The 26,755-nt window shown below is 46.6% G+C and overlaps 2 protein-coding genes across 25 annotated transcripts; one reads left to right on the top strand and one right to left on the bottom strand.

The window, feature by feature from the left end:
- Window positions 1–976: 976 nt before the first annotated feature.
- Window positions 977–11,970, top strand: csnk2a2b (casein kinase 2, alpha prime polypeptide b). The gene is made up of 14 exons (XM_047333453.1): window positions 977–1,086; window positions 1,542–1,637; window positions 1,843–2,093; window positions 2,726–2,837; window positions 2,999–3,100; window positions 6,005–6,055; window positions 6,941–7,000; window positions 7,194–7,277; window positions 8,915–9,025; window positions 9,632–9,733; window positions 10,092–10,192; window positions 10,304–10,452; window positions 10,538–10,629; window positions 11,223–11,970. Exons 3-13 carry the CDS (start codon window positions 1,990–1,992, stop codon window positions 10,612–10,614), a joined length of 1,053 nt encoding a protein of 350 aa, XP_047189409.1. The 5' UTR covers window positions 977–1,086; window positions 1,542–1,637; window positions 1,843–1,989; the 3' UTR covers window positions 10,615–10,629; window positions 11,223–11,970.
- A 2,369-nt stretch (window positions 11,971–14,339) lies between these two features.
- On the bottom strand, window positions 14,340–25,579 carry LOC124850105. Of its 24 annotated transcripts, none has more exons than XM_047333074.1 (9): window positions 24,444–24,664; window positions 23,608–23,790; window positions 23,350–23,499; window positions 21,523–21,609; window positions 21,265–21,414; window positions 19,459–19,524; window positions 18,088–18,218; window positions 16,281–16,501; window positions 14,340–14,966 (listed from the first exon to the last, which is right to left on the bottom strand). In XM_047333074.1, exons 1-7 carry the CDS (start codon window positions 24,490–24,492, stop codon window positions 18,139–18,141), a joined length of 765 nt encoding a protein of 254 aa, XP_047189030.1. In that variant the 5' UTR covers window positions 24,493–24,664; the 3' UTR covers window positions 14,340–14,966; window positions 16,281–16,501; window positions 18,088–18,138. The 24 variants fall into 24 exon arrangements, with proteins under 24 accessions (XP_047189030.1, XP_047189028.1, XP_047189029.1 ...); XM_047333072.1 differs by having other exon boundaries at window positions 19,438–19,524; XM_047333073.1 differs by having other exon boundaries at window positions 16,261–16,501; window positions 19,438–19,524.
- Between the last annotated feature and the right edge of the window lie 1,176 nt (window positions 25,580–26,755).

Consider the following 26,755-nt stretch of genomic DNA (forward strand, 5'->3'; position numbering starts at 1 on the left):
CATGACTGATGTTTCTTTTTCTTTCTTCAGCTCTGTAAAAAAAACCTTAAATGTTATTTCTCTCTTTTACTTGAAATGTAAAAAAAAAAGTTTTTTCTTTGTATGATAATTCATCAGCATATAGTGTAATTGTCGCCACGCGACCCTGTCCCTTTGTCTGACAGCAGGATTATGCAAAAATTACTAAATGGATTTTTTACAAAACTTTATGGAAGGATGGGACGTGCCACGAAACAACCCTTTAAATTTCCAGGATTTTTTCATCTCTTGTTTTGTGTGTGAGGTTTAAGAACTGGTTGTGCCTCTGTGGAAGAGGCATGTGTTATACTGGTTATTTTTCAAGATTGTTCAATTGTGTAATTACTTTATTCTCCCAACTCTATACTATTGCCATGAACCAGTTTTTTTAAACTGTTAGTCTTTTCTGGCCAGTGGTGAATAACCCAAAGGATTTTTCAGTTTACAGTAACGTAACTGCAAATGAGCAAATCCCTTAGTTAATACCAGTTTGTGTTTTAAAAAAATGTCAGATTTCGGTCAAACAACCAATCTTTTTCAACACCGTGTAAACATTGGCAGGGCGGGAAGGTATTTGTCTCATTTAAAATGTTATTTATTAGTGATTTAATTATGTAATGCTTGACTTTTAATCAGACATGCAGGAAAAATCGTAAATATATGCAATGGATGAAATTATAATAAGCACCTTGGACAAATTCCATTATTTTGTATGATTAAAAGTTCTGGGAAAAGGTAATTTATTATTTTACAGCCAAAGTAAAATATCGCATCAACATATTTCTGAGATTTTATCAAATAAAGTGAAGATATAATGTGTAATGTCTAATCTCTGCTGCTCTCCCATCACATCCTCATCGCCAGGGGGCGCTGTGGCCCCGGCGGCCCCAGTCACCCTCTCTTCTTCTTCTGTTTCTTCTTCACCCGGGACACCGAGAGCGGGCTTTCACTTCCGGGGCGGCTCTCTCGCTCCTCTTCGGTCGCAGTCCGCCTCCCTGCGTCTCTGCGCTCTCGACCGGGGGACAAGAAACAAACCCCGGCACTCCGGGCCCCCTTCGTCGGCGTCTGGTACCGCCCCGCCCCCCCCCTCCTCCTCCTCCTCCCTTACCAGAGGCCTCCCCCCTCCCCGCCCCTCTTCGCTTCCCCGCACAACCGCCGGTGGCACATGACGCGGGCTCCGCCGACGGTGGTGCCCGGCGCCGAGCGCTCCCCGTCGGTGCGACATCGCCGCGCTGAAGTAGCATCGCTAGCTAACGTTAGCTAACAACATCGATCTCTCTCGCCTCTCCACCTCCCTCCATCCATCTCTCTCTCTCTCTCCTTCCCTCCCTCCCTCCGGTGGGTCGACCCCCGCCGCCGGTCCCCTCACATCAACAGTGTGATTGATAAGCTAACACTAACCCCCGAGGACACTCCCCCACCTCCTCCTCCGTGCACCGCAGCAAGCCCACCCTTTTTCTGGGCCCGCGAAGAGAGAAAGCCTCGGAGTTTCAACCCGTGATTTATTTTTTATTTTTTTTTAGCTCACCGACCCCCGGTACTCCTCCTCCTCTGTGGCCTGGTTCGGGGTCCGCTTCTTCTCTACCTCATCGCCCCGATGCCTCCTCGTCCCCGCCCCTGTGAGTAACCTCAGCTGCACTATCAACCCCCGCCCCCCCCTCCGGGCTCCACCGACACCGGCTCCGCTGCTGCTGCTACAACCCGACCCACGGAGCTGCTGCTCGGCTTGCACTGATTGCGGCGAACCCCGCTGGACTCATCCGGTTCTCTCCATCCCCTGCCTCCCTTCCTTCTTTCTTTTCATTTTTTTTGTCTTTTGCTCAGCCTGGCTGCTGGCGGGAGTGTTCCACTTCTCACGCACTCCACACAGCACATCCTCAATTACGGATCCATCCCCTCCTCCTCCTCCTCCCCCTCCTCCTCCTCCTCCTCCGCGAGCCCCGCTGCGGCGCCCGAGCCCCGGGTCTCGCCATGCCGGGTCCGGTGGCCGGTAGCAAGTCCCGGGTGTACGCAGACGTCAACACGCTGAAGAGCCGGGAGTACTGGGACTACGAGGCCCACGTCCCCAACTGGAAGTGAGGACACGTCTTCTCTGTGTTGACTGTGCTGCATGGTGCCCTTAACTGTGTGTGTGTGTGTGTGTTTGGAAGAGCGTGTGTTTTTTCCTCTGGAAGAGGAAGATGAGAGTGTGTGTCTGTGTGTGTGTGTGTGTGTGTGTGTGTGTGTGTTTTTCCTCTGGAAGAGGAAGATGAGAGAGTGTGTGTGTGTGTGTGTGTGTGTGTGTGTGTGTGGCAGATGGTTGTCTATTATTACACTTCTAGCTGCGAGGGTGTGATGACACTACGGTAGTACGGTCTCTCAGTCCCACTCCCCAGCTGTCTAACACGTCACCCCCCCCCCCCCCCCCTCTTCTTCACTCCTCATCGTCTCTGTCCCCGTGTTCACCCGACTGTTGACCCGAATAACCTCTCCCCCCTTGAAATGACACAGTCCGGAAAATCGCTCCAATTTCCCCCCCCCGGAGGCCGAGCGCCACGTCACATCAGTAACTAACGACAACACGTCCTCATCAACAGCTCTGACTCTGACAGCGACTCCGAACGCACACCGACGCCCTGAAAATAATAACATTCTCTCTCTCTCTCTCTTTTTTCTCTTTCTCTTCTCGCATCTGCTCTGCTCCCTCTCCATCCGTCTGTCCCCATAGCAACCAGGAGGACTACCAGCTGGTGCGGAAGCTGGGCAGAGGGAAGTACAGCGAAGTGTTCGAGGCCATCAACATCACCAACAACGAGAAGGTGGTGGTCAAGATCCTGAAGGTGAGCAAAGTGGATTACATTACGTTCCTTACGCTGAGGTTGAGGTTCCGTCCAAAGCGACTCACCATCGTCGAGGCAGCTCAGTTAGCATGCTTGGGACACCCTTCGGAACTTTCTCACAAATCCGTTGTCCGTGTTTTTTTTTCTTCGCCTTGGTTCAGCCGGTGAAGAAGAAGAAGATCAAGCGAGAGATCAAGATCCTGGAGAACCTGCGAGGGGGAACCAACATCATCCGGCTGGTGGACACGGTCAAAGACCCAGTGGTAGGATGAATAATGATGCTGCTTTTTTTAATCTAAAATGTGATATGAATGAAGAGTGTGGGACTTAAAGGGGCAGTGCGCGATTTTGGAGAAAGATTGTTTTCTCTCTTTGTTGTTGTTGTTTTTGTTGATGATCGGATGCCATTGTATCGTGGCTACAGCTGATCTGAAGCCTCTTGGTAAGCGACGTGACATTTCCGACTGGAGCTCTAAAGCTGCTCTCAGAGATGCTCTTGAAGTTCGCACGTTTCCCTGAACTTTTCCCGCCCTAGTAAAAAAAATTCCCATGAGTCCGTGTGCAAGTACAGAAGGAAAAAAATAAGCCCCAGAAGATTCGCGGCGAGCGAGTTGGGCGCGCTGCCCAGGCGCCACCCCCTCTCGCCCTAACGTTACGGATATTTTCCCTGTTGTTGTTGTGAACGCGTCCGACTCGGGACAATCTCCCGCTGCTGCGTTTCTTCTGGAAAAATGTCCACGCCCAATTTTTTTTCCCCGGACACAGAGTTCACGTCTGTAAAACAGCGACGAGTGGTGACTGATCCCCAAAATAGTGAGCCAATCAGAGCAGACTGGGCTTTTCTGGGAGGTGGCTAAATCAGGAGCGTTTAAAACGAGTCGCTGTGGACAATATTGTTATAATTTCGAACATTATGATAAACGATGACCCTGTTAAGTCATCGTGGAACAGGGTTCACACATTTTCAAGGCTGCCTAAAATCTTAAAGTCAGGTTTTTCTGTGATGGTTCCTCCCGTTCATGCCAAAACCTGAAGTTCACCTCACTACTGTACTTTCATTGGAAGTGGAGGGGAGACGGTTTTTTCCCACAGAATTAGAATCTGTATGGATTTATTTTTCCCCCCCGGGCCTCTTGTGAACCGGGCGCTCCCTGTGTTTGTGTGTGAAAGAGAGAGACGGCAACAAACAGGAAGTGCTGAGCTGAAACATGAAGCCGCCCCCCCCAAAAAAAAAACAATGTTAAAGATCTTTTTATGTCATTATGAGAAGTGTGAACATTTTTTGGGGTATATTATGAAATTGTGGCGAGTGAAATGAGACTACAGTGCAACAACCACAGTGTCGGTTATTAGTAGGAAACACTGGACAAAATCCATAGTTCTTGAAAAAAATATCATCAGCCAGTGACTTTTAGAAATCGCTTTTTGAACGAGTAGGCCTCATCACGATAACTTACTTTTGTTCCGTGATATATTCCGGAAATGATTGCGATAAAATGATGTTATCGTCATTTTAAGACCAATTTTCTTTTGATACTGAATCATGTGAGCATGTGATTTGTGTCACTGCTGAGAGAAAAGTTATGCAGAGTCTAGAAATCCGACACGGTGCCTTTGGAAAAATCCTAAAGAAAACCATATTTTCTGGCATTTTATAGACCAAACCACTTATTGATTAATCATACGACGAGAACAGATGAAAGGATTTGCTGGACTGTTGTTGACAACATTTATTCTTATGTCAACAATCACGCATGTAGACAGAACGGACGTTATTGAGTTCATATTCATGTATCGTACAACAAGTCGATAACTGGATTATCGTGACAGGCTGATTACCCAGAACAAGTTCTGTGGATTTTTTTTCCCACCACTTCACTTACAAGGAATTTCTTTTAATGACTTGTTTGAACAGGACGAAGTTTTACATCAATCAAGCAAAACTTGTTTGTGTACGTGTTGGTCACATAACTGGAGCTGTTCCCTCAGGGAGTCTGTCTGTCACTGTGTCTGTTTGTGTATTTAAAATATATATTTCTCTGCAAATGCTTCTGGTTTAAAAACAGAGGAATACATATATATTCAGTTTATTTCTGAGAAAATCAAGGCAACGAGACGGTATTATTCATTTCTCATTCACTCCTATCGATCCCTGCAGCGCGTGATCGAGTGGCGTCCTTATGGAATCTGAAGCCAAAGTAAGAAAGTGTTCTCATGGGTTAATAGAATAAATCATGGATTTCAGGATCGATCGCAGGTTTTTTTGCAAATGATATAATCTTGGAGGAAATTATTTGTTGATTATGGACCTGATGTGATAATTATCTTTGGTGCATTTGGGAGAAAAAGTAAGATTGTAATTCATGCTGGAGTTTGTGAAGTGTAATCTAGGGCTGAAAATAATGATTATTTTCGTAATCGATTAATCTGTCGATTATTGTTTGGTTCATAAAATGGTGAAAAATGTAGATAGTGTTTCCCAAACCCTCAAGATGATGTTTTGTTTTGTCCTCACACCAAAGATATTCAGTTTACTGTCACAGAGGAGCAAAGAAACCAGAAAATATTCACATTTAAGAAGCTGAAATCAGAGAATTCTGACTTTTTTTTTTTTTTCCATAAAAACTTTTGAACCGATTAATCGATTATGAAAATAGTTGCGATTAATTGACTAGTCGATTACTAATCGATTAACAGTTGCAGCTCTATTTGTTGTCCAAGAAGTAAAGTCAGAAATCTGCTGAATTATATGTTGGAATTATCAGGAAGTTTTTTTTTTAGTTTTTTTTAAAATATGAGCTTATTTCTATTTTTATGTGTGTTGTGTATTTTCATTCATAAGTCGTAAACCAGACTGAATGGCCCCTTTTCTTCTGGAGCTGGACAACCAGGAAGGAAGAATATTGTTAGTCAGTGGATGCTCGGGGTCGGTGGGAACCTGCAGGGTCCCGTTGTTTGTTTCCTGTAAACTACAGCGTTTGGAAAATACGTCCACAGTTTTTTTCAGCTGTCGAGCGAATCATTTTTTTCAATTTGGGGGATCAGTTGTTAATTCTTCTTCAAATCTGTGACTAATCAGGTGGCGGAATCAACAATGAATCTTTTCCTTGTTGTCTGTGATGTTTGACTCTCTGACTCTGACTCTGACTTCCGTCTCTCTGTCACAGTCCAGAACTCCGGCACTCGTCTTCGAATGCATCAACAACACAGACTTCAAGGTACGATCTCTTCTTTCTCTCTGCCGCGAGGCGGTCGCTGTTTCCATCTAAATGTCTACGGACTCCGTACGCCTACCATAACATGGCTGTAATAGAACAGCAGAAGAAGAAGAGTACAATTGGAATTGTCCTTCCTATCTACTTTTACTATCTACTATTCCTTGACCTCAGTGGAAAACGTCATGAGGTCAAGGAAAGGTGTTATGGAGGATTCATAGGACTTAGGAAAAGCCGACAGCGCTGCTCAGAGAATCCGACTCGACTTCTACTTAACTACGTCATCACGCGACGGCCGATGTTATTGATGCGTCTGTCGATGAACTACAAAAAACCTCAGCTGCCCTATCAGCATGTTTCAGTGTTTTACCACCGTGTGACATCAGATGTAAATGATTCATATGTAACAGTAACTGACATGAAGACGTGCATCACTTCTGGGTCATATTCATACTATTCTTCTTCTACTTCTGATTGAATCATTTACGTTCGTTCATGGCGCGTCACGTAAAATATCGCTGCCGCAATGAATTGTGGGTCGTCTATTTCCCCTTTCCTTCTGCTTAGCAAGATCCAGTGTACCCTCTGCCAAATGACATGGAGGAAAGTCTCCGACAGTGGAAGTTGAACGTTTGCTGCGTCAGAATTTATTAGGAAAAGTTGTTTCCATTTCGCATTTTGTGCATCAACCCTTTTTCGCAAAAGGCAAAAACCACCTTTTTGCGAATTAGAGGAAGTTTTTTTCCAAATGCGCATAAAAGTAGGTTGATGGGAACATGGCTACTCGGTACTCTCTACTTTTCCTTCTCATGTTATACTGATGATTTTGAGCAACTGCGTTTCTCGCGTGGCGTTCACGGCCTCACTCCGATTTGCGTTTCCCTCCAGGAGTTGTACCAGAAGTTGACAGACTACGACATCCGTTTCTACATGTACGAACTACTGAAGGTGAGACTAGTCTCCACACCCACGGTCAAAGCACCACAACATTTTAATAAGCAGAAATTGTGCATTGCAAGAGTGCATTGTTGCGTAATAATAATAATAATTAGTATAATAAGCAGCTGCTTGTTTTTTAGTTTTTTTTCCTGGGCAACGTCGGCAGGAATTTAAACGAGTGTCTGTGTCTCTGTGTTGTCAGGCTCTGGACTACTGTCACAGTATGGGGATCATGCACCGTGACGTCAAACCCCACAATGTGATGATCGATCACCAGCTGCGAAAGGTGGGCGGGGCCAAACATAGTCCTTTTTCTCTTTTTTTGTACACACCCACACATATTGTGTGTCTCTCTCTCTCTCTCTGTCCTTTCATCGCTCCCCCATTTTTTCCTCATTCTTCACCCTCCTCTTTTTGAAATGCAGCCAGACAATTGTTCTGTGGGCTTTTACACAGATGGAGTCGCTGTAATGTGTGTGTGTGTGTGTGTGTGTGTGTGTGTGTGTGTGTGTGTGTGTGTGTGTGTGTGTGTGTGTGTGTGTGTGTGTGTGTGTGTGTGTGTGTGTGTGTGTGTGTGTGTGTGTGTGTGTGTGTGTGTGTGTGTGTGTGTGTGTGTGAGAGTTCATTAGCAGCGAGACTCTTAAAATAACCGCAGATGAGTGTCGCTGCTCTCTGTTGGCAAACTCTGAGTCTAAACTGCTCTGAACGTCTTTCCAGCGATTGGAAACGAGCGAGCGATGAGCATCGATGGCAGAACAGACAGTAGTAAAAAAAAAAAAAACAACCTCAGGTCGGATCCCAGTTCCCTTTATTCCCTTTATTCTATCAGTCTTTGTCAGGCTGACGGAGCTTCTCCAATTCGACCAACAGCAACAGCAAGGTTTACATTTTGATGTATTAATGATCCACCGTGTCTGCGACTTGTCCACTAAATGACTTCATGATGCGTCCTTCGCTTGTCTGCACCGGAAAACATGAGTTGATTGAACTAATTAGGCAGCAAATTCAAAACACGGCGCTGCAGGGACGACGGAATTAGTCGGTCAAACCGCAAACATTTGCACTTACCCCCCAGTTCCTTGGACAAAAACTATGGAGGAGGTTTTGTCAAACTCCCGGAACCGGACCCCTGAGCCCTGAACCCTCACAGACTGAAGTGGTGTCATCTGGTAGGTGATTGAGTGGGAGAGTCTAAGAGTCTTGAGTGGGCAAAAAAAATAGGAACGGGACAGCGCCTTACCGTCACTGTGGCAACGCAGAAACATGTTGCTGACTACGGTGGGGTTTTGGGGGCTTTTTATTTTTTCCGTATTTTACTTTCTTCACAGCCAAGGGTCATGAGGAACTGACTGACCAACCCCCGTGTTTCATGTCACAACACTTTGAACTGTGGTTAATTCCCTCGATGCTGATTTACATAGAGTGGGGGGACTCAAAAAGTCTGCGAGTGCGATTTGACAGCAGGACAGCCCTAAGTGACTGTGGACATTGAGATTGGGCCAGTGTGTCTATGTCAAATATACAAACTTGGAAAACAAAACATCCTTAATCAAAAAATTAGATTCTTCTCTCCTTGCGCCTCTCTCACTCTTCTGTGGAAAGCAGGAGGGAAAGACTCGAGGGAGGGAAAACCTGGAAGCAGTTAAAGCACCTGAGAAGCAGTTTCTGGAAGGAGCGGTGCATAAAAACACTAAAGCAAAAAAATATTGCTGCTTTATCTGTTGCCGTTTTTCAGTAAAGAACCCAATATTACACCAGAAATAGACACTTCCAACCTCTGTCCAGCAGGGGGCAGCAGGCTCCCATCAAGTGTTGCATTAAACCCAACAGAAAACTGCAGCTGCACATGCATGTCACAGGGAAGTGAGGGGTGAAACCTGCGGTGATGTTTCTCAGACTGAATGTGAACCCGTGTTTCCACAGCTCCGCCTCATCGACTGGGGCCTGGCCGAGTTCTACCACCCGTCCCAGGAGTACAACGTCCGAGTGGCCTCGCGATACTTCAAAGGCCCCGAGCTCCTGGTGGACTATCAGGTAACACAACAACCACAGTGAGGTTTTACATCCACACACAGGAAACGGCGTTCTTAGTTTTCAGACACCTCACCGTCCGTCGCTACATTTTTTTTTCTACTTCTGCCGTTTCCACTACTCGGGAGTTTTCCGAGCGTCTCAAAACAGAGAAGTTTGAAAAATACTGGATGGACAAAAAGGGACGTCTAGAAACGACGACGCGGTCGCCTGCGCTCACATTCTGATTGATTCTTAGTCTCGTGGCTGCTTACAGGTTCATGTTCCATCGTTTCACAACCTCGTAGCTCGTGGTGAGTCGACATCGGATGGTTACGACATTATGGCTAAAAATCATGATGTCAGAATGGAGAATATGAACGAGATGTTCACTTCCGCAACCTTTACTGTTGAGCTCTATACTTCTAAAACGCTCGACTGGACAGAGAACGATTTAGTTGTAAAAAAAAACAACATATAGTAATACACACACACGCATATACACACACGCATATACACACACTTCTTCCAGGCCATATGTTCATGAGGATAATTTAGAGTGTGTGTGTGTGTGTGTGTGTGTGTGTGTTCTCATCATCTGCAGTGCTGTTTGATGATCTTGTGTTTCAGATGTACGACTACAGTCTGGACATGTGGAGCCTGGGCTGCATGTTGGCCAGCATGATCTTTCAGAAGGAGCCCTTCTTCCACGGACAGGACAACTACGACCAGGTGCTGACACACACACACACACACACACGAGAGGCTGTTCGTGGCGTCCAGTGTCTCAGTTAAGCATGAGGACGTCCCTAAACAACGTAACGGAGACGACACGGATTTGTGACCCGATCTTATCTCCAGCGTCTCGCTCTCTCCGCTGTTAGAGGTGACGACAGGAAGAGGGCGCTGTTGTTCCAGCACGAGCACAACTGAAGCGTGGTCACAGTGACAAGTGCGGGCGGACGCTTCAAGCAGATTTAACCTACAAGGGAGAGGATGAACTAAATTTGTCCGGATCCTCCAGGAGAAGAGAGAGATTTATGTTCATGTTTTTTTAAGTTTGAGCCCAACATCTGTTTGTGTTTTCCAGCTGGTGCGAATCGCCAAGGTCCTGGGGACGGACGAGCTGTTCGGCTACCTGCGCAAGTACCACATTGAGCTGGACCCGCGCTTCAAAGACCTGCTGGGACAGTAAGTGCATGTCCCTCCTCTTCCTGTCGTCATCAGCGGAATGCGTCTTATCGCCGCGGTGCTCGTGTCAAAGTCTCATGCGTCACGTGATTCGCTGTGCGTCCCCCGCAGGCAGAGCAGGAAGCGCTGGGAGCAGTTCGTGCAGACGGAGAACCAGCACCTGGTGAGTCCCGAGGCTCTGGACCTGCTGGACAAGCTGCTTCGCTACGACCACCAACAGAGGCTGACGGCCGCCGAGGCCATGGAGCACCCGTACTTCTGTGAGCAGCGCGCGCACACACACACTCACACACACACACACACACTACACACAGTATGTCTAAAGATGACTCTTGTGTCCTGCAGACCCCGTAGTAAAGGAACAGTCTCTGTCCAACTCGGACAACAACATGGTTTCCAGTGGCAACACCACAGCGCGGTGAAACTCGACTTATAAGGTAAGATGGGGGAAAAAAGAACACAGATTGTTTTTGATTGAACCCTTTTTTTCTGTTCTGTACAATTTACATTATTAACATTTAACAATATGCAAACTGAACGAAGAGCAAACGGGGATCCATCGTAGTCTCCGTCTCCGTCTCCACCTTAGACTGTAAATAAAGATGGACGACATGACGGCTCCCTGAAAGTCTGGATCGCCCCCTCGTGGCTAGGCGGCTGTATAGGTCATAAACTCCGCCTCCTCCCATGTTAGATGTCAAATCATTTTTTCTCTCAAAGATGGTGAACACACCGTTAACGTGACGACGCGTGATGTTTACCAACTGCACTCGCAGTGTTGTGTGGCGCAGTCCGCACCATCTTGTTAGATATAGATTTAGCCGAAAACCCAGGATTTTTTTTTCGGTGCGCACACACAAAAGCGATGGCTAACGGACGGTGGTTGCCGATTTTTTTCCCAAAAAGCATTTCTTTCAATTCTGCAAAAATGCATAAGACGCTGAGAAGTCCCGCCACACTTCCTGTGACGATGTCGCCCTCTCCTCTTCCCTCCTGCTCACACTCGTCCCTGTGTTCTCTCTCTTCACAGAGGAAGAAGAAGAAGAAGATGTTTGTTACCTCAACTTTGTTCCTGGTTGTGACAGTAACCTTCGACAAGTGTACAGTGACAATGGATCAAAGTAACTCTGACCAGTTACACACTCACAGATATGTGCATACGGACACACACACACACACACACACACACACACACACACACACACACACACACACACACACACACACACACACACATGTACACATACACACACACATGTACACATACACACACACACAGACACTCACACACACACCCTCCTCCTCTGTATCAGTCTGTGATTGGCTTGTCCTGGTTCCCTGTCCAGCAGTCCGACCAATGAGCTTGAAGCTGCTGCTCCCCCTGTCGTCCCCGTCCCGTAGGTCGACAGGGACAAACTACTTTTAAAAGACAATTCCTCTCCTCCTCCTCCGTCGACGTCCCTCCATCCATCCATCCTTCGTATCGTCCCCTCTTTGTTTGCATCAGCATGGAGAATGATCAGGAAGCCCCCGCCCCGCTCATCCATCCATCCACCTGTCTGTCTGGCCCCTCCCACCCCCTACCACCACCCATCTCCCCCAACAGACAGACAGACAGACAGACAGACAGACAGACAGACAGAGGTCTTAGCTCTACTCAAGTTCTGAAAGCGGCATGGTGGACTCTCTCTCTCTCTCTCTCTCTCTCTCTCTAGATAGAATGATGATGATAATAATAATAATATTAATGAAAAATAAATGATTTTTATTTAGATGAACTCTGTGACTGGGGTGAAATTTGTTGTTTCATGTTAGTTTTTCGCCCTTTTATAATGTGTCACTTCATATCTATTTAATGCGACAAACACTGTCATTTTGGGCATTATGATTTTTAATAAGTGATAAGTGAGGATGTTTGAATGTTAGCGTCACATGGTCACGAGTGGTTCGTGAACGATGACAAACGCATGGATTTTCATGTAAAAGTAGCAAGAATTTTAAAATTTGCTGTGACGTCGTCTACACCAGCCACCAAAAAAGATATTTTCAACAATAATGAATTAATTATTCCTGAATCACAACTGCGATGCCTCCGTTGGGGTGATATTAAAGATGGGTATTGTTATTTGGGAGAAAAAAAACACGTTTGTAAAATGAGGATGAAAAATAGATTTTAAGCCCCAGTGTCTAATTTTTGTATTTTTCTGGCAGCATCTGGAAACCACAACCAAATTGAGCCACCGACAGGGGACACTTTATGGTGACGCACCGCTGGTTCCATTACCGGTTTCCGGCAGCGTCTGAAAATTCTACGTGAACACAACGTATTCTGGAACCGTTTTGTGCAACAACCGTATTCAACATGATGTAGAAACATGGAGACTCACACGGAGGTCGGGTCCACCTCATGTTACTATAGTTAACTCATTCAGAGTTGTGATTATACATTTATGAACACATAGTTATGGACAATATATTACATTTCTGTGAATAGGTTCTACTAAATATTCGCTCAGTCGTGAAAGAGTGGAAGAAAATGAGTAAAACCTTTTCCATTGTTTCTATTTTTAACCGTCGACCTGTAACCTCACGCTGAAAACGAACCCCCTGTGACGTAACGTGTCGGACATGATGCGGTACAGTAACGAGATAAGTCCGCCTGCACTGAGCCTCCGTGATGATGATGAGAGTGGTGTATGAAAGCCGAGCCTGTTGCGCAAAGACGTGACAACTAGTTCACGGGCAGCGGCGAGGCTGGATTATGGCCCAGTGGGGCCGGTGCCTGGGGGCCGCAGTGCTTGGCCCGAAGACTTCCGAAGGAAGTTGTCACGCCAGGGCCCCCCCGGACCCCTCTACACGTACAATGTGAGGGCCTCGGGCCCCGTGGTGTTTCAAACATAAGCTGAACAGTCAGTCAGTCAGTCAGTCAGTCAGTCAGTGAGTGAGTGAGTGAGTGAGTGAGTGAGTGAGTGAGTGAGTAAGTAGGATCAGCTTCCTCTTTGTATAGAAACCAGAGCTTTGGCTTCCTGTTCTACAACCTGACTCCTCGCTCACGTTCAGGTGTGCACGCACACACACACACACACACTGTACATATTGAGAGACATACACCAGGATGCACAGGAACACTGCATTACCTTTTTAGCATCTTGGCCATGAAACATTAAGCAGCGAACTGCAGCGGCTACTATCCGGTCAGAGGACACACACACACACACACACACACACACACACACACACACACACACACACACACACACACACACACACACACACACACACACACACACACACACACACACACACACACACACACACACACACACACACACACACACACACACACACACACACACACACACACACACACACACACACACACACACAGGTGAGCTGTAGTTTTCCACAGTGTTTAGTCGGCAGATGAATAATTCTGTGCTGTAAACAAACCTCTGAAACCTTCCGGTTCCTTTTTTTTTTCTCAGTAAGTACTTTTCCATCTGACCTCCTTCCCCTCGCCGCACGTGACGTTCACACACGTTAACGTTCTCTCAGCCTCAGGTTTGTACTGTACGAGTTGTTTTCCTGCAGAAGGTGATTGTGATTTTTACATTTCGCCGCAAAGGTAGATTCAATAAAAGTTATGCTGGGATATTTGGGGTCGTTATAAAAAATGATATACAAAGTTCTCCACTCGCAAAACTTTGTGAAGATCATTGTAGACCTTTTTATCCACATGTACATTTTGACACGTAACGGCAGGAGAAGCAAAGTTAATGTCCCACTAAGGTTCTATAGAACTAATATAAACAGTATAGCAGGTAGCCGAACTATAGTAGATCTATAAAAGCCTGGATAGTTAGAATAAAGATTGCAAATTGTATGACAATTTTTACGACCGAAAAGTGATTGATTTTATTATAAATCTACCCTGAACTTCCAACGTGGAAAATACTTTGACATACGTGTTGGTCCATATAAAAAATCAACATATGGACAAGAAGGTTAAAAACTTGATTTTCATTAGAGGGGCACTAAAAGCCCCTGAAAAATCCTTTTCCCTATCTCTTTCATGAAGCCACTGCCAATCAAAGTTTGTGTTGAAAACATTTCATTCAAACGACCAAACAAAGACGAGTGTACGGTCACATTTCTTATTATTTTTTTTATTATTGTAAAACTCTCCATGATTATTGCACGTTTTAGAAACATGTTCACGAAAGCAACACATCATGCAAAGAACAGAGGCGAGCGTCACGGACATGGCGACAGTAAATGTGATCCGTCCGACATAACCCTTGTTTATTTGTTTCGTCCAATCGATCAGCGTGATTTAAAAGTCCTCTGGGTTTTATGGGTGAGAGACATTAAAGGGTCACGGGGACGTGAAGAGGATCCGACTCCTCAGTTCCTCAAGTACAGCGAAGGGAAAAAGGATCCAAAGACCAAAGTAGACTGAAACACAAATCAACGACAAAAACAAAACACTCAAGAGTTGATTCGAAATAACTGACACTCTTCATGTCTCCACGTCAAAGAGGCTTGTGTGATTCACATCGTGTTATCTTCTCCTGACCGACCGCAAGTCAAGGGAACATCGTCCTTCTCATGTTAGTGGGACTGACGGGGCGCCGGCGGTCGTCCGGGGCTCGAGGGTCAGCCGACACGTTTGATGCTGCGTTTGTGTCTGGGACAGTTTGCCAGGCTTTTCTTCTCCGACTTGTTGCCGGGCGACGACGACGACGACGGGGTCGGAGACGCGGCCCCTTGCTTCCTGTGCAGAGAGGGAGGAGGAGGAGGAGGAAGTGTGATTGAATATGTATTTAATTATTAACGTCCGGCTCCTGTGGCCTGAAGCACCGTGTGTGATCGCAGTCCGGCGTGGGGCAGCCTCGAAACAGGCCGCTCGTCATCCTCCGTGAAAAAATATCAATCGTGTCATAATAGTAATCGGCTCGATGGGACTCGGACTAATCATCCCTGAATCTCTAACATTTGAGTAATTCAAAGACACCATTACAACCCCATGTAGGATTCACATGAATTCTGCTTGTAAATACATAGATATAGATAATAATTCTTATTCAGGTTATTCAAAACCTATCAAGCATTTATTTACTGTTACTGACATTTATACTTTTTTTTTAAATGAACAATTAAAAAGGATTAACACCAAACAAAATGATAAATGATTCTTACAACCAGGAAATCCATGAATTTACTTTTCTTGTAAAAACATATCCGACTTTATATCTGACTTTTTTACCATGAATAAGGTCATTAGTCACAACGTCTAAATCTTTTTGTATCTTTTGTTCTTTGTTATAGAGTGGATCCTAATTGTCAGTAGTGAAGTTTTTCTATAATTTAATGCATCAACTAAATCACATTTTCACTTTTTGAACATTAGAGAAGTATTTAGCGGTTGACTCGGGTTTTGAGTCTTTCTATTTATAATCTTTCCTTTATCTATTTCGTATGAAGCTGAAATGCATCATCATTCTCCAAATCAGCTATATGAATATAGTCCATTTACAAGTTTTGGTCAGTTCGGGGCCACGACTTTGGGTCAAACTGAAATATCCTAACAACTCCTGATTGTGTGTGGCCGTGAAATCTGGTACAGATGTTTGTGGTTCCCTAGGAAATGAGACATATTGACGTTATCCGGCAAAATAACTAAACATCCAGAAGATGGTTTGGCTCCAAATTTCAGTTCTGCATCTACAGGATGTAGACGAATACTAATGACTCCAAGTTCACATTGGAATTCGTCTGACACTTTGCGCTCAAATGCCGACGCCGTCAGTTTGTTCTTCATGTTCAACCTGACGAGGAAATGTCAGCGTGCCAACAAACAAAGCTTGGCTGTTTTGGAATGTAGTGAACATTATTATTATTATTATTATTATTATTATAATAATAAAGCTAAATGTCACAATTAGCATTGTCCTGTAAGGAGGAAACACTGGAGGTTATTGGAGCCAAGAGGTGAGAGGGCAAACATATTCATATTTGTACAGTGCCATTGTCAAAACTATTAACCATAAATGTACAGGCTCTCTTACGAGGACACAGCGTTCATCACCTGCAGGCGGCGGCGGCGGCCTCTCGCTTCCTGACCTGCTTCATCACCTTCAGCATGCGACAGATCTGCCGCAGCGTCATCTTGGGGGCGTGGTACGCCAGGCGGGGGCGCGGCGGGAAGCGGGGGCCCCGGTAGGCGAACAGGGCCAGGTAGCTGTTCCCCCGGGCTCCTCGCCCGAACAGCTGCAGGGGCTCGGCACTGCTGCCATAGCAGGACGCAAACTGGGAGCGACAGGAGGAGAAGACAGGGGTCAGAAATCTGAGTCGGACACGTAGCCATTGTTCTTATTTCTTCCAGTTCCATATGTTGAATCATGCGTTGCAGCCACTTTGTTGTCTTAGCCAACAGGTTTCCCCCAGATTAAATAAAAAAATTAAGAGTATGCGCAGTACCTGGGATTGGTGCAATACAGGCAATTTATATTTCACTTGTAGTTGGGGCTGGGCGATGAAACGATAAAGATAATTATTATTATAATAACTTTTCCGCGATGGAAATACATAAGACATAAGACGATATAACTTTGACAGAACTAAATCCGTCTAGTTTTGACAGAAAACACAAACAGCCAATGATAATGAGAGTGGCGCCGTGCCGAACCAATCAGGTGGCTAGAATAGAGTTACAGCGTATTTATACAACTGCATTATACATTAGTACATTTGTTGTGTTCAACTGCTGACAGAAAATAAATATTTAAAAACAAAATTAACTTTGGTTTCAATATTAAGATATCTTCACATCTCACAACCCTTTAAGCTCGACACGAATAGTGATTGGATTCATATTGTAATACATATCCATGTTTATGAAAAACATTATCGGGATAAGATTTTTTTCCATATCGCCCAGGCCTTCGTTCATATTTATATTTTGTTGCACTGTGTTCACTACAGCGATTTTGTTGCATAGCTGTGTGACAATAAAAATACTTTCTATTCTACACATTGACAACTGCACCAGCCTCTGATTGACACAAATGAGCTGCCGTACTTTTGCCTCCTTCACTGCGTACATGACACACGGAGCAGCCCAGTGTCTCATGTCATGGATCAAAATCAACACAGTGATAAACACTAAATATGGACAGTGATTCTTTAACATGTCTTGGTTTTTACACAAAACACTTTGTGACGGAGGAAATTATTGGATGCATGATTGGAAATACTGATTTATTTACCATCTGACATGTGAATCTACCAAAAAAACGATCTACAGTAGAAGAACATTATAGATTATCTATACATAGACACACACACCCCCCGTTTTAATTAGCATGTTGCAGACTTAATCACCCACTCCATCAGAAACTTGACACAAACGCACACACACACACACACACACACACACACACACACACACACACACACACACAAAGGATCAATCTCACAAAGAGAAGTCAGCTGTGCAGATTCATTTACAGAATTGATACCGGATCATGTTGACCGGCCTCCCAACAGTTGTTGACTCATGTACACACACACACACACACACCCTGTACTCACAATAGCTGACCTGTTACAGTATCTCTAAATTGTCATGTACACAGAAAACAGTACCTGTTTATCCGATCTGATATGCACAGCATCCGTAACACCGTTACATTTGAGGAATGTATTCAATTGAATGACATTCACGTTTCCTAAAGGTGTGTGGGTCACTTCCACAGTGTGCCTTCAACCTGCTGATCTACCTGACAGCATCCGCAAGTCACTTCAAGCCACAGTGACAGCAAGAGAATGACATTGCACACACACACACACACACACACACACACACACACACACACACAAGCACAGATACTTACAGGAACAACTGCAGCCATGGACGAGCGTGAAGTCCTGTGGTGCTGAAATGATCATCGGTGCGTGGATCTTCGCCTTCTTATACGTGCCGACATCACCTGGGCCGGAACCAAGGGTCCATCAGTCTCCTCCCCTGAAAAGAAAAACACACAACACAACCCCGCCCACTTCTGACATCACCAAAGCGAGGTCACGCACGCACGCGCACGTTGCTTCAGGTTACAGACCCTGACACGCAGTCTCTTGCTCAAGGACCTGCTTTGTCGTGCAGAGTTTATATTTAGAAGCAGCTGTGAACCAGGAGGGAAGAGCCAGAGGAGCGTGAAGATCGGGAGAGAGAGAGAGAGAGAAATCAGGCGAGGCCGTCAGGTGGAGGAGGGAGGAGGGAGGCGCGCGTCACGCGGCCCAAGGTGACGCGCCGCGGACAATGCGACGCGCTGATGCGTTTCACATCGTCGATCGGTACAATAGCGCGCGGTCGCTGATGGGAGGTGACACGAGCCCGACTGACCGGAATGGATGCCCACTGTTCATGTGTGAGGGAACGGGAGAAGGCCCGAGCTGCCGACACGCCAACTCACCGACTCCACTCATCACGCCAACTCACGCAACTGGATCCAAATGTCACATGCACTGAAATCAATGGAGGGGGGGGGGGGGTTATGTCACCCCTGTGAGAAAAATCCACTGGCTGCAGCTATTCCATTTAAATATATCTGTTTCAAATTCACCGTTTAATGTAGGTCAGTTTTATTAAATAAAAAAGCAAAAAATAAAAATTACGAGTATCTGATAGTCTATTGTGGGCTGCACGGTGGTGTAGTGGTTAGCACCTTTGCCTCACAGCAAGAAGGTTCTGGGTTCGAATACCGGTTCTGTGTGGAGTTTGCATGTTCTCCCCGTGTATGCGTGGGTTCTCTCCGGGTTCTCTGGCTTCCACCCACAGTCCATCACATGCAGAATGGGGTCAGGTTCATTGGAGACTCTAAATTGACCGTAGGTGTGAATGTGAGAGTGAATGGTTGTCCGTCTCTGTATGTGGCCCTGTGATAGGCTGGCGACCTGTCCAGGATGAACCCCGCCTCTCACCCAACGTCAGCTGGGATTGGCTCCAGCGACCCGCCGCGACCCTTAAATGGATAAAGTGGTAGACGATGAATGAATGAATGTTTCAAATTCACCGTTTAATGTTAGTCAGTTTTATTAAAAAAAAGCAAAAACTAAGAATTACGAGTATCTGATAGTCTATTGTCTCCTTAAAGCTGCAGTGTGCAATGTTTAGAAGAACTCATTCACAGTTGTTTTTTCGGCAACGGCGAGTGAATCAAACTGACGTGCCATCTTCATCTCACCACAATCGGGGGGTGTTGTACCTTGATGGTCTCCTGAAGGTCCTTGCTGTTCTTTGTCCTCATGGACTTGTACATGGATGGAGTCATCTGTAAACACACAGCACCACAGTCTGTCATGCTCGCTGCACTGATGGCCTTGTTTCCTGTCTCCTACGCACCAGCAGGGATGTAACCGGCCAGCCACTGCAAAATGATTAAGAATTTCAGGAAATGTCATGAAGACGCAATTGCTCGACTGTGCCAGGGCTTTGGGGGTGAGGAGGGCGCTGCTGCGCCCCCTGCCGTCGAGGGGCTGCAACGGCAAGGGAAGAGAAATCTCTGCAGAAATCAGCAACAACTAATATTTTTGGAACATCACCACTGTGTCCAAGATGGAATCTCACAAGTCAACCGTTATTATTGTAGCGAGCCAGCCGGACTATGGGGGGGAGATTGATGGGGAGTTGTGGGGGGAAGGAGTGCCCTAGTTCACCCTGATAGGCCAGTTTAGGATGGGGCGGGGACAGCGGAAGTAAGCGGAGGCGGGAGACGGAAGTGGGAGGGGAGTGAAGAAATGACACCTGTCGATTAACCACAGTAGCGAGCCAGCTAGCGCTCGGCTAGCACCCGTTGTTACTTTGGGCACTCCTCCAACCTGTTAGCCTGTTTAAGAGGGTAATAAAGCCCGGTAATCCGGTTAAACGATACAACTGCTAGGTGCTACCGTTGGACCGCGATGACTGAACGAATCGGAAAGTCCGACCCCTTCAACCTGTACACTCCGCCGGACACACCGATGACAAAGCCGACGGAGGCGAGTCAAGTGGTAAGGAGAAAGGAAAAAGAGTCTCACTCGCCACTTTGCTGACTGAAGTCCCGGATGTTGTGGAGAAAAGTCCATTCCATGTTGCCGCGACAGCCGCGCAGCTAAGGGAAAGTTTGACCGGGCCTCGGCCAAACGGATGACGATGACGTCACCGCACCGGAACGTCCTCGAGGTAAAGTGGGTGGCCAACCAAAATCTATCCCAGAGTTACAAAAAAACATGTTGGCCAAATTAGAAGATGACTTCATGCAGAGAATGAGTGGTTTAATGGAGCGTGCTTTTGGACATTTTCTTAATAAATCTATCAAGGCTGTGTAATTAAACCACCTGAAATTGGAAGCCAGGCCGATGTTATTGAAGCAAACAACCACAATGCAATCTTGAACAACGACTCTACTGGCACATACACCGCCATAGCCGATGATGCTTATACAGCAGTTGCCAATGATGGGGACGTGCCATATCCAAAACCAAATCACTCCCTACCGGAGGGAAGGCTCCACTGCTGGGGACCTGGGAGACTTGGATTGGATTAGGGACCTACTCAGCCTGCCAACCAGTTTGTAATGCTCAAAGACGTACCGTAATGCTCAAAGACGGGACTTCCATCCCCTTCATTCAGGATTCCCCCACTTCTGAAATGGCCAACGGGGGTGGTGAGAGCAGGGATGTGGGGAGAAACCCACCATGTCCTCCTAGTCCTCCACAATGGAAGGCCCCTTTTACAGAAAGCCCCCTTCCCCTGTCCGATGACAACCTCATTTCCCCAGAACCAGACACACATGCCCAGTCCCGTCCTCAAGCTGTCATACTGCGAAGTTCATTGACACTTAGTGCTCTGCGCTCTCTTGCCTCTATCAGATCTGAAAGACTGGTGTCCATCATTTCAAAGACCAGACAAGGGAGTTCACCATACTGGCATTTCTCAATGAATGTGACAATGTTGTGTCGGTCAGGGTCAAGAGCCCTAATCTTTTTGAACATCGCTAAATCATTTTGGATTTTTATTGCCACTTCCTTACCCGTGTTTAAGTCCACACATTTGGTGACATCGGCACAACCTCCCCCTCCTATGAAGCCTGTTATTTTGTAGCTGGTGGTTTCGCCCTGGAGGACAGTGGTTCGAAGAGATGGAGGCTGCAGCTTCATCAGTCGGGATGTCAGCTGGAGGTCTGTCATCACCAGAATAGCAGCAATGTGCAATGTTTAGAAGAACTCATTCACAGTTGTTTTTTCGGCAACGGCGAGTGAATCAAACTGACGTGCCATCTTCATCTCACCACAATCGGGGGGTGTTGTACCTTGATGGTCTCCTGAAGGTCCTTGCTGTTCTTTGTCCTCATGGACTTGTACATGGATGGAGTCATCTGTAAACACACAGCACCACAGTCTGTCATGCTCGCTGCACTGATGGCCTTGTTTCCTGTCTCCTACGCACCAGCAGGGATGTAACCGGCCAGCCACTGCAAAATGATTAAGAATTTCAGGAAATGTCATGAAGACGCAATTGCTCGACTGTGCCAGGGCTTTGGGGGTGAGGAGGGCGCTGCTGCGCCCCCTGCCGTCGAGGGGCTGCAACGGCAAGGGAAGAGAAATCTCTGCAGAAATCAGCAACAACTAATATTTTTGGAACATCACCACTGTGTCCAAGATGGAATCTCACAAGTCAACCGTTATTATTGTAGCGAGCCAGCCGGACTATGGGGGGGAGATTGATGGGGAGTTGTGGGGGGAAGGAGTGCCCTAGTTCACCCTGATAGGCCAGTTTAGGATGGGGCGGGGACAGCGGAAGTAAGCGGAGGCGGGAGACGGAAGTGGGAGGGGAGTGAAGAAATGACACCTGTCGATTAACCACAGTAGCGAGCCAGCTAGCGCTCGGCTAGCACCCGTTGTTACTTTGGGCACTCCTCCAACCTGTTAGCCTGTTTAAGAGGGTAATAAAGCCCGGTTCTCCGGTTAAACGATACAACTGCTAGCTGCTACCGTTGGACCGCGATGACTGAACGAATCGGAAAGTCCGACCCCTTCAACCTGTACACTCCGCCGGACACACCGATGACAAAGCCGACGGAGGCGAGTCAAGTGGTAAGGAGAAAGGAAAAAGAGTCTCACTCGCCACTTTGCTGACTGAAGTCCCGGATGTTGTGGAGAAAAGTCCATTCCATGTTGCCGCGACAGCCGCGCAGCTAAGGGAAAGTTTGACCGGGCCTCGGCCAAACGGATGACGATGACGTCACCGCACCGGAACGTCCTCGAGGTAAAGTGGGTGGCCAACCAAAATCTATCCCAGAGTTACAAAAAAACATGTTGGCCAAATTAGAAGATGACTTCATGCAGAGAATGAGTGGTTTAATGGAGCGTGCTTTTGGACATTTTCTTAATAAATCTATCAAGGCTGTGTAATTAAACCACCTGAAATTGGAAGCCAGGCCGATGTTATTGAAGCAAACAACCACAATGCAATCTTGAACAATGACTCTACTGGCACATACACCGCCATAGCCGATGATGCTTATACAGCAGTTGCCAATGATGGGGACGTGCCATATCCAAAACCAAATCACTCCCTACCGGAGGGAAGGCTCCCATGCTGGGGACCTGGGAGACTTGGATTGGATTAGGGACCTACTCAGCCTGCCAACCAGTTTGTAATGCTCAAAGACGTACCGTAATGCTCAAAGACGGGACTTCCATCCCCTTCATTCAGGATTCCCCCACTTCTGAAATGGCCAACGGGGGTGGTGAGAGCAGGGATGTGGGGAGAAACCCACCATGTCCTCCTAGTCCTCCACAATGGAAGGCCCCTTTTACAGAAAGCCCTCTTCCCCTGTCCGATGACAACCTCATTTCCCCAGAACCAGACACACATGCCCAGTCCCGTCCTCAAGCTGTCATACTGCGAAGTTCATTGACACTTAGTGCTCTGCGCTCTCTTGCCTCTATCAGATCTGAAAGACTGGTGTCCATCATTTCAAAGACCAGACAAGGGAGTTCACCATACTGGCATTTCTCAATGAATGTGACAATGTTGTGTCGGTCAGGGTCAAGAGCCCTAATCTTTTTGAACATCGCTAAATCATTTTGGATTTTTATTGCCACTTCCTTACCCGTGTTTAAGTCCACACATTTGGTGACATCGGCACAACCTCCCCCTCCTATGAAGCCTGTTATTTTGTAGCTGGTGGTTTCGCCCTGGAGGACAGTGGTTCGAAGAGATGGAGGCTGCAGCTTCATCAGTCGGGATGTCAGCTGGAGGTCTGTCATCACCAGAATAGCAGCAATGTGCAATGTTTAGAAGAACTCATTCACAGTTGTTTTTTCGGCAACGGCGAGTGAATCAAACTGACGTGCCATCTTCATCTCACCACAATCGGGGGGTGTTGTACCTTGATGGTCTCCTGAAGGTCCTTGCTGTTCTTTGTCCTCATGGACTTGTACATGGATGGAGTCATCTGTAAACACACAGCACCACAGTCTGTCATGCTCGCTGCACTGATGGCCTTGTTTCCTGTCTCCTACGCACCAGCAGGGATGTAACCGGCCAGCCACTGCAAAATGATTAAGAATTTCAGGAAATGTCATGAAGACGCAATTGCTCGACTGTGCCAGGGCTTTGGGGGTGAGGAGGGCGCTGCTGCGCCCCCTGCCGTCGAGGGGCTGCAACGGCAAGGGAAGAGAAATCTCTGCAGAAATCAGCAACAACTAATATTTTTGGAACATCACCACTGTGTCCAAGATGGAATCTCACAAGTCAACCGTTATTATTGTAGCGAGCCAGCCGGACTATGGGGGGGAGATTGATGGGGAGTTGTGGGGGGAAGGAGTGCCCTAGTTCACCCTGATAGGCCAGTTTAGGATGGGGCGGGGACAGCGGAAGTAAGCGGAGGCGGGAGACGGAAGTGGGAGGGGAGTGAAGAAATGACACCTGTCGATTAACCACAGTAGCGAGCCAGCTAGCGCTCGGCTAGCACCCGTTGTTACTTTGGGCACTCCTCCAACCTGTTAGCCTGTTTAAGAGGGTAATAAAGCCCGGTTCTCCGGTTAAACGATACAACTGCTAGCTGCTACCGTTGGACCGCGATGACTGAACGAATCGGAAAGTCCGACCCCTTCAACCTGTACACTCCGCCGGACACACCGATGACAAAGCCGACGGAGGCGAGTCAAGTGGTAAGGAGAAAGGAAAAAGAGTCTCACTCGCCACTTTGCTGACTGAAGTCCCGGATGTTGTGGAGAAAAGTCCATTCCATGTTGCCGCGACAGCCGCGCAGCTAAGGGAAAGTTTGACCGGGCCTCGGCCAAACGGATGACGATGACGTCACCGCACCGGAACGTCCTCGAGGTAAAGTGGGTGGCCAACCAAAATCTATCCCAGAGTTACAAAAAAACATGTTGGCCAAATTAGAAGATGACTTCATGCAGAGAATGAGTGGTTTAATGGAGCGTGCTTTTGGACATTTTCTTAATAAATCTATCAAGGCTGTGTAATTAAACCACCTGAAATTGGAAGCCAGGCCGATGTTATTGAAGCAAACAACCACAATGCAATCTTGAACAACGACTCTACTGGCACATACACCGCCATAGCCGATGATGCTTATACAGCAGTTGCCAATGATGGGGACGTGCCATATCCAAAACCAAATCACTCCCTACCAGAGGGAAGGCTCCACTGCTGGGGACCTGGGAGACTTGGATTGGATTAGGGACCTACTCAGCCTGCCAACCAGTTTGTAATGCTCAAAGACGTACCGTAATGCTCAAAGACGGGACTTCCATCCCCTTCATTCAGGATTCCCCCACTTCTGAAATGGCCAACGGGGGTGGTGAGAGCAGGGATGTGGGGAGAAACCCACCATGTCCTCCTAGTCCTCCACAATGGAAGGCCCCTTTTACAGAAAGCCCTCTTCCCCTGTCCGATGACAACCTCATTTCCCCAGAACCAGACACACATGCCCAGTCCCGTCCTCAAGCTGTCATACTGCGAAGTTCATTAACACTTAGTGCTCTGCGCTCTCTTGCCTCTATCAGATCTGAAAGACTGGTGTCCATCATTTCAAAGACCAGACAAGGGAGTTCACCATACTGGCATTTCTCAATGAATGTGACAATGTTGTGTCGGTCAGGGTCAAGAGCCCTAATCTTTTTGAACATCGCTAAATCATTTTGGATTTTTATTGCCACTTCCTTACCCGTGTTTAAGTCCACACATTTGGTGACATCGGCACAACCTCCCCCTCCTATGAAGCCTGTTATTTTGTAGCTGGTGGTTTCGCCCTGGAGGACAGTGGTTCGAAGAGATGGAGGCTGCAGCTTCATCAGTCGGGATGTCAGCTGGAGGTCTGTCATCACCAGAATAGCAGCAGTTCCTGACTCTTCTTCAGTGGGAGGAGCCGTGTCAGTTGCGGCTCAAGGTCCAGGTGCATTGTCCTGACTGGGTTTGTCAGTGTATGAATGCTTCTCTCTCTGGACATGTCAGGGAGGGAAACTTGTTGCCGGCAATGCTTCAGTTGATTTTGTGTTCAACAATTATTGTTTTCGAAATACTTTTCAATACATATATAATTCATTTACATAACATGATTGGCTTCCTCCTGCAAAAGACACAGACAGGCCTTCTCCTGCACATACTCTTTTTATGTTGTAGGGCAGCTACCTCACATGTATGTTTTAAATGAATACACAGATCTATCAATGTGTATTTATTTAACAGCTTATTGTATGCACAAAACAGTATGTAACCCTACATGTTACTGTAGGCCCAGTATATGCAACAGTTTTATACAATGTGGTATGGCGTCTCTGCTCCAACTATAAGCAAAAGTCCTTGGCCTGAGAAACGTTGAAGACCCCTACACTAGATGCACAGTTGGAGGGAAAATAGAACGTCATCATGGCCGGTGATGAAATGGAGATAGTAAGCCCCTTACTGTTACCTGATTGATACTGTGGCAACTCCAAACACAGTTAAATAGAATGTCATAAACCTCAGGGCAATAACTATGGTCATACAGGCCTATTGTAGACACAGGTGACGATTGACAGAGGGAAACAAAATGAATTACGTGAAGTCCTTGAATTCAATTCAATTTTATTTGTATAGCGCCAAATCACAACATACATTGTTTCAGGGCACTTTACTTTGTAAGGTTGGGAGCTTACAATATCACAGAAACCCAACAGTTCCCAGGTTGGGGTGAGAGAAATGGGGGAGAGGAGAGAGAGAGAGAGACAGCAGTTGTACAACTGTTGCAGACTGATTCTTAAAATGACAAAACATAATGCTGACACTTACAGATGCAATGACATAGTTGTTAATAATAATAATAATAATAATGGGCTGAGGAGAGAAATGGGGGAGAGGGGGGTAGAAAAAGGAGAGCGAGAGAAAGAGACAATAGAAAGATTTCTGCCCCTCAAGGGTCAGAGGCTAGTGGGACAAGATGTTTGAGGCAGGACTGGACCTCTTCATTATATTAATCTTGAAGGATGAAAGAGATTTCATTCTATTCA

The sequence above is a fragment of the Scophthalmus maximus genome, chromosome 7 (genome assembly GCF_022379125.1).
Source record: "Scophthalmus maximus strain ysfricsl-2021 chromosome 7, ASM2237912v1, whole genome shotgun sequence".
NCBI lineage: Eukaryota > Metazoa > Chordata > Actinopteri > Pleuronectiformes > Scophthalmidae > Scophthalmus > Scophthalmus maximus.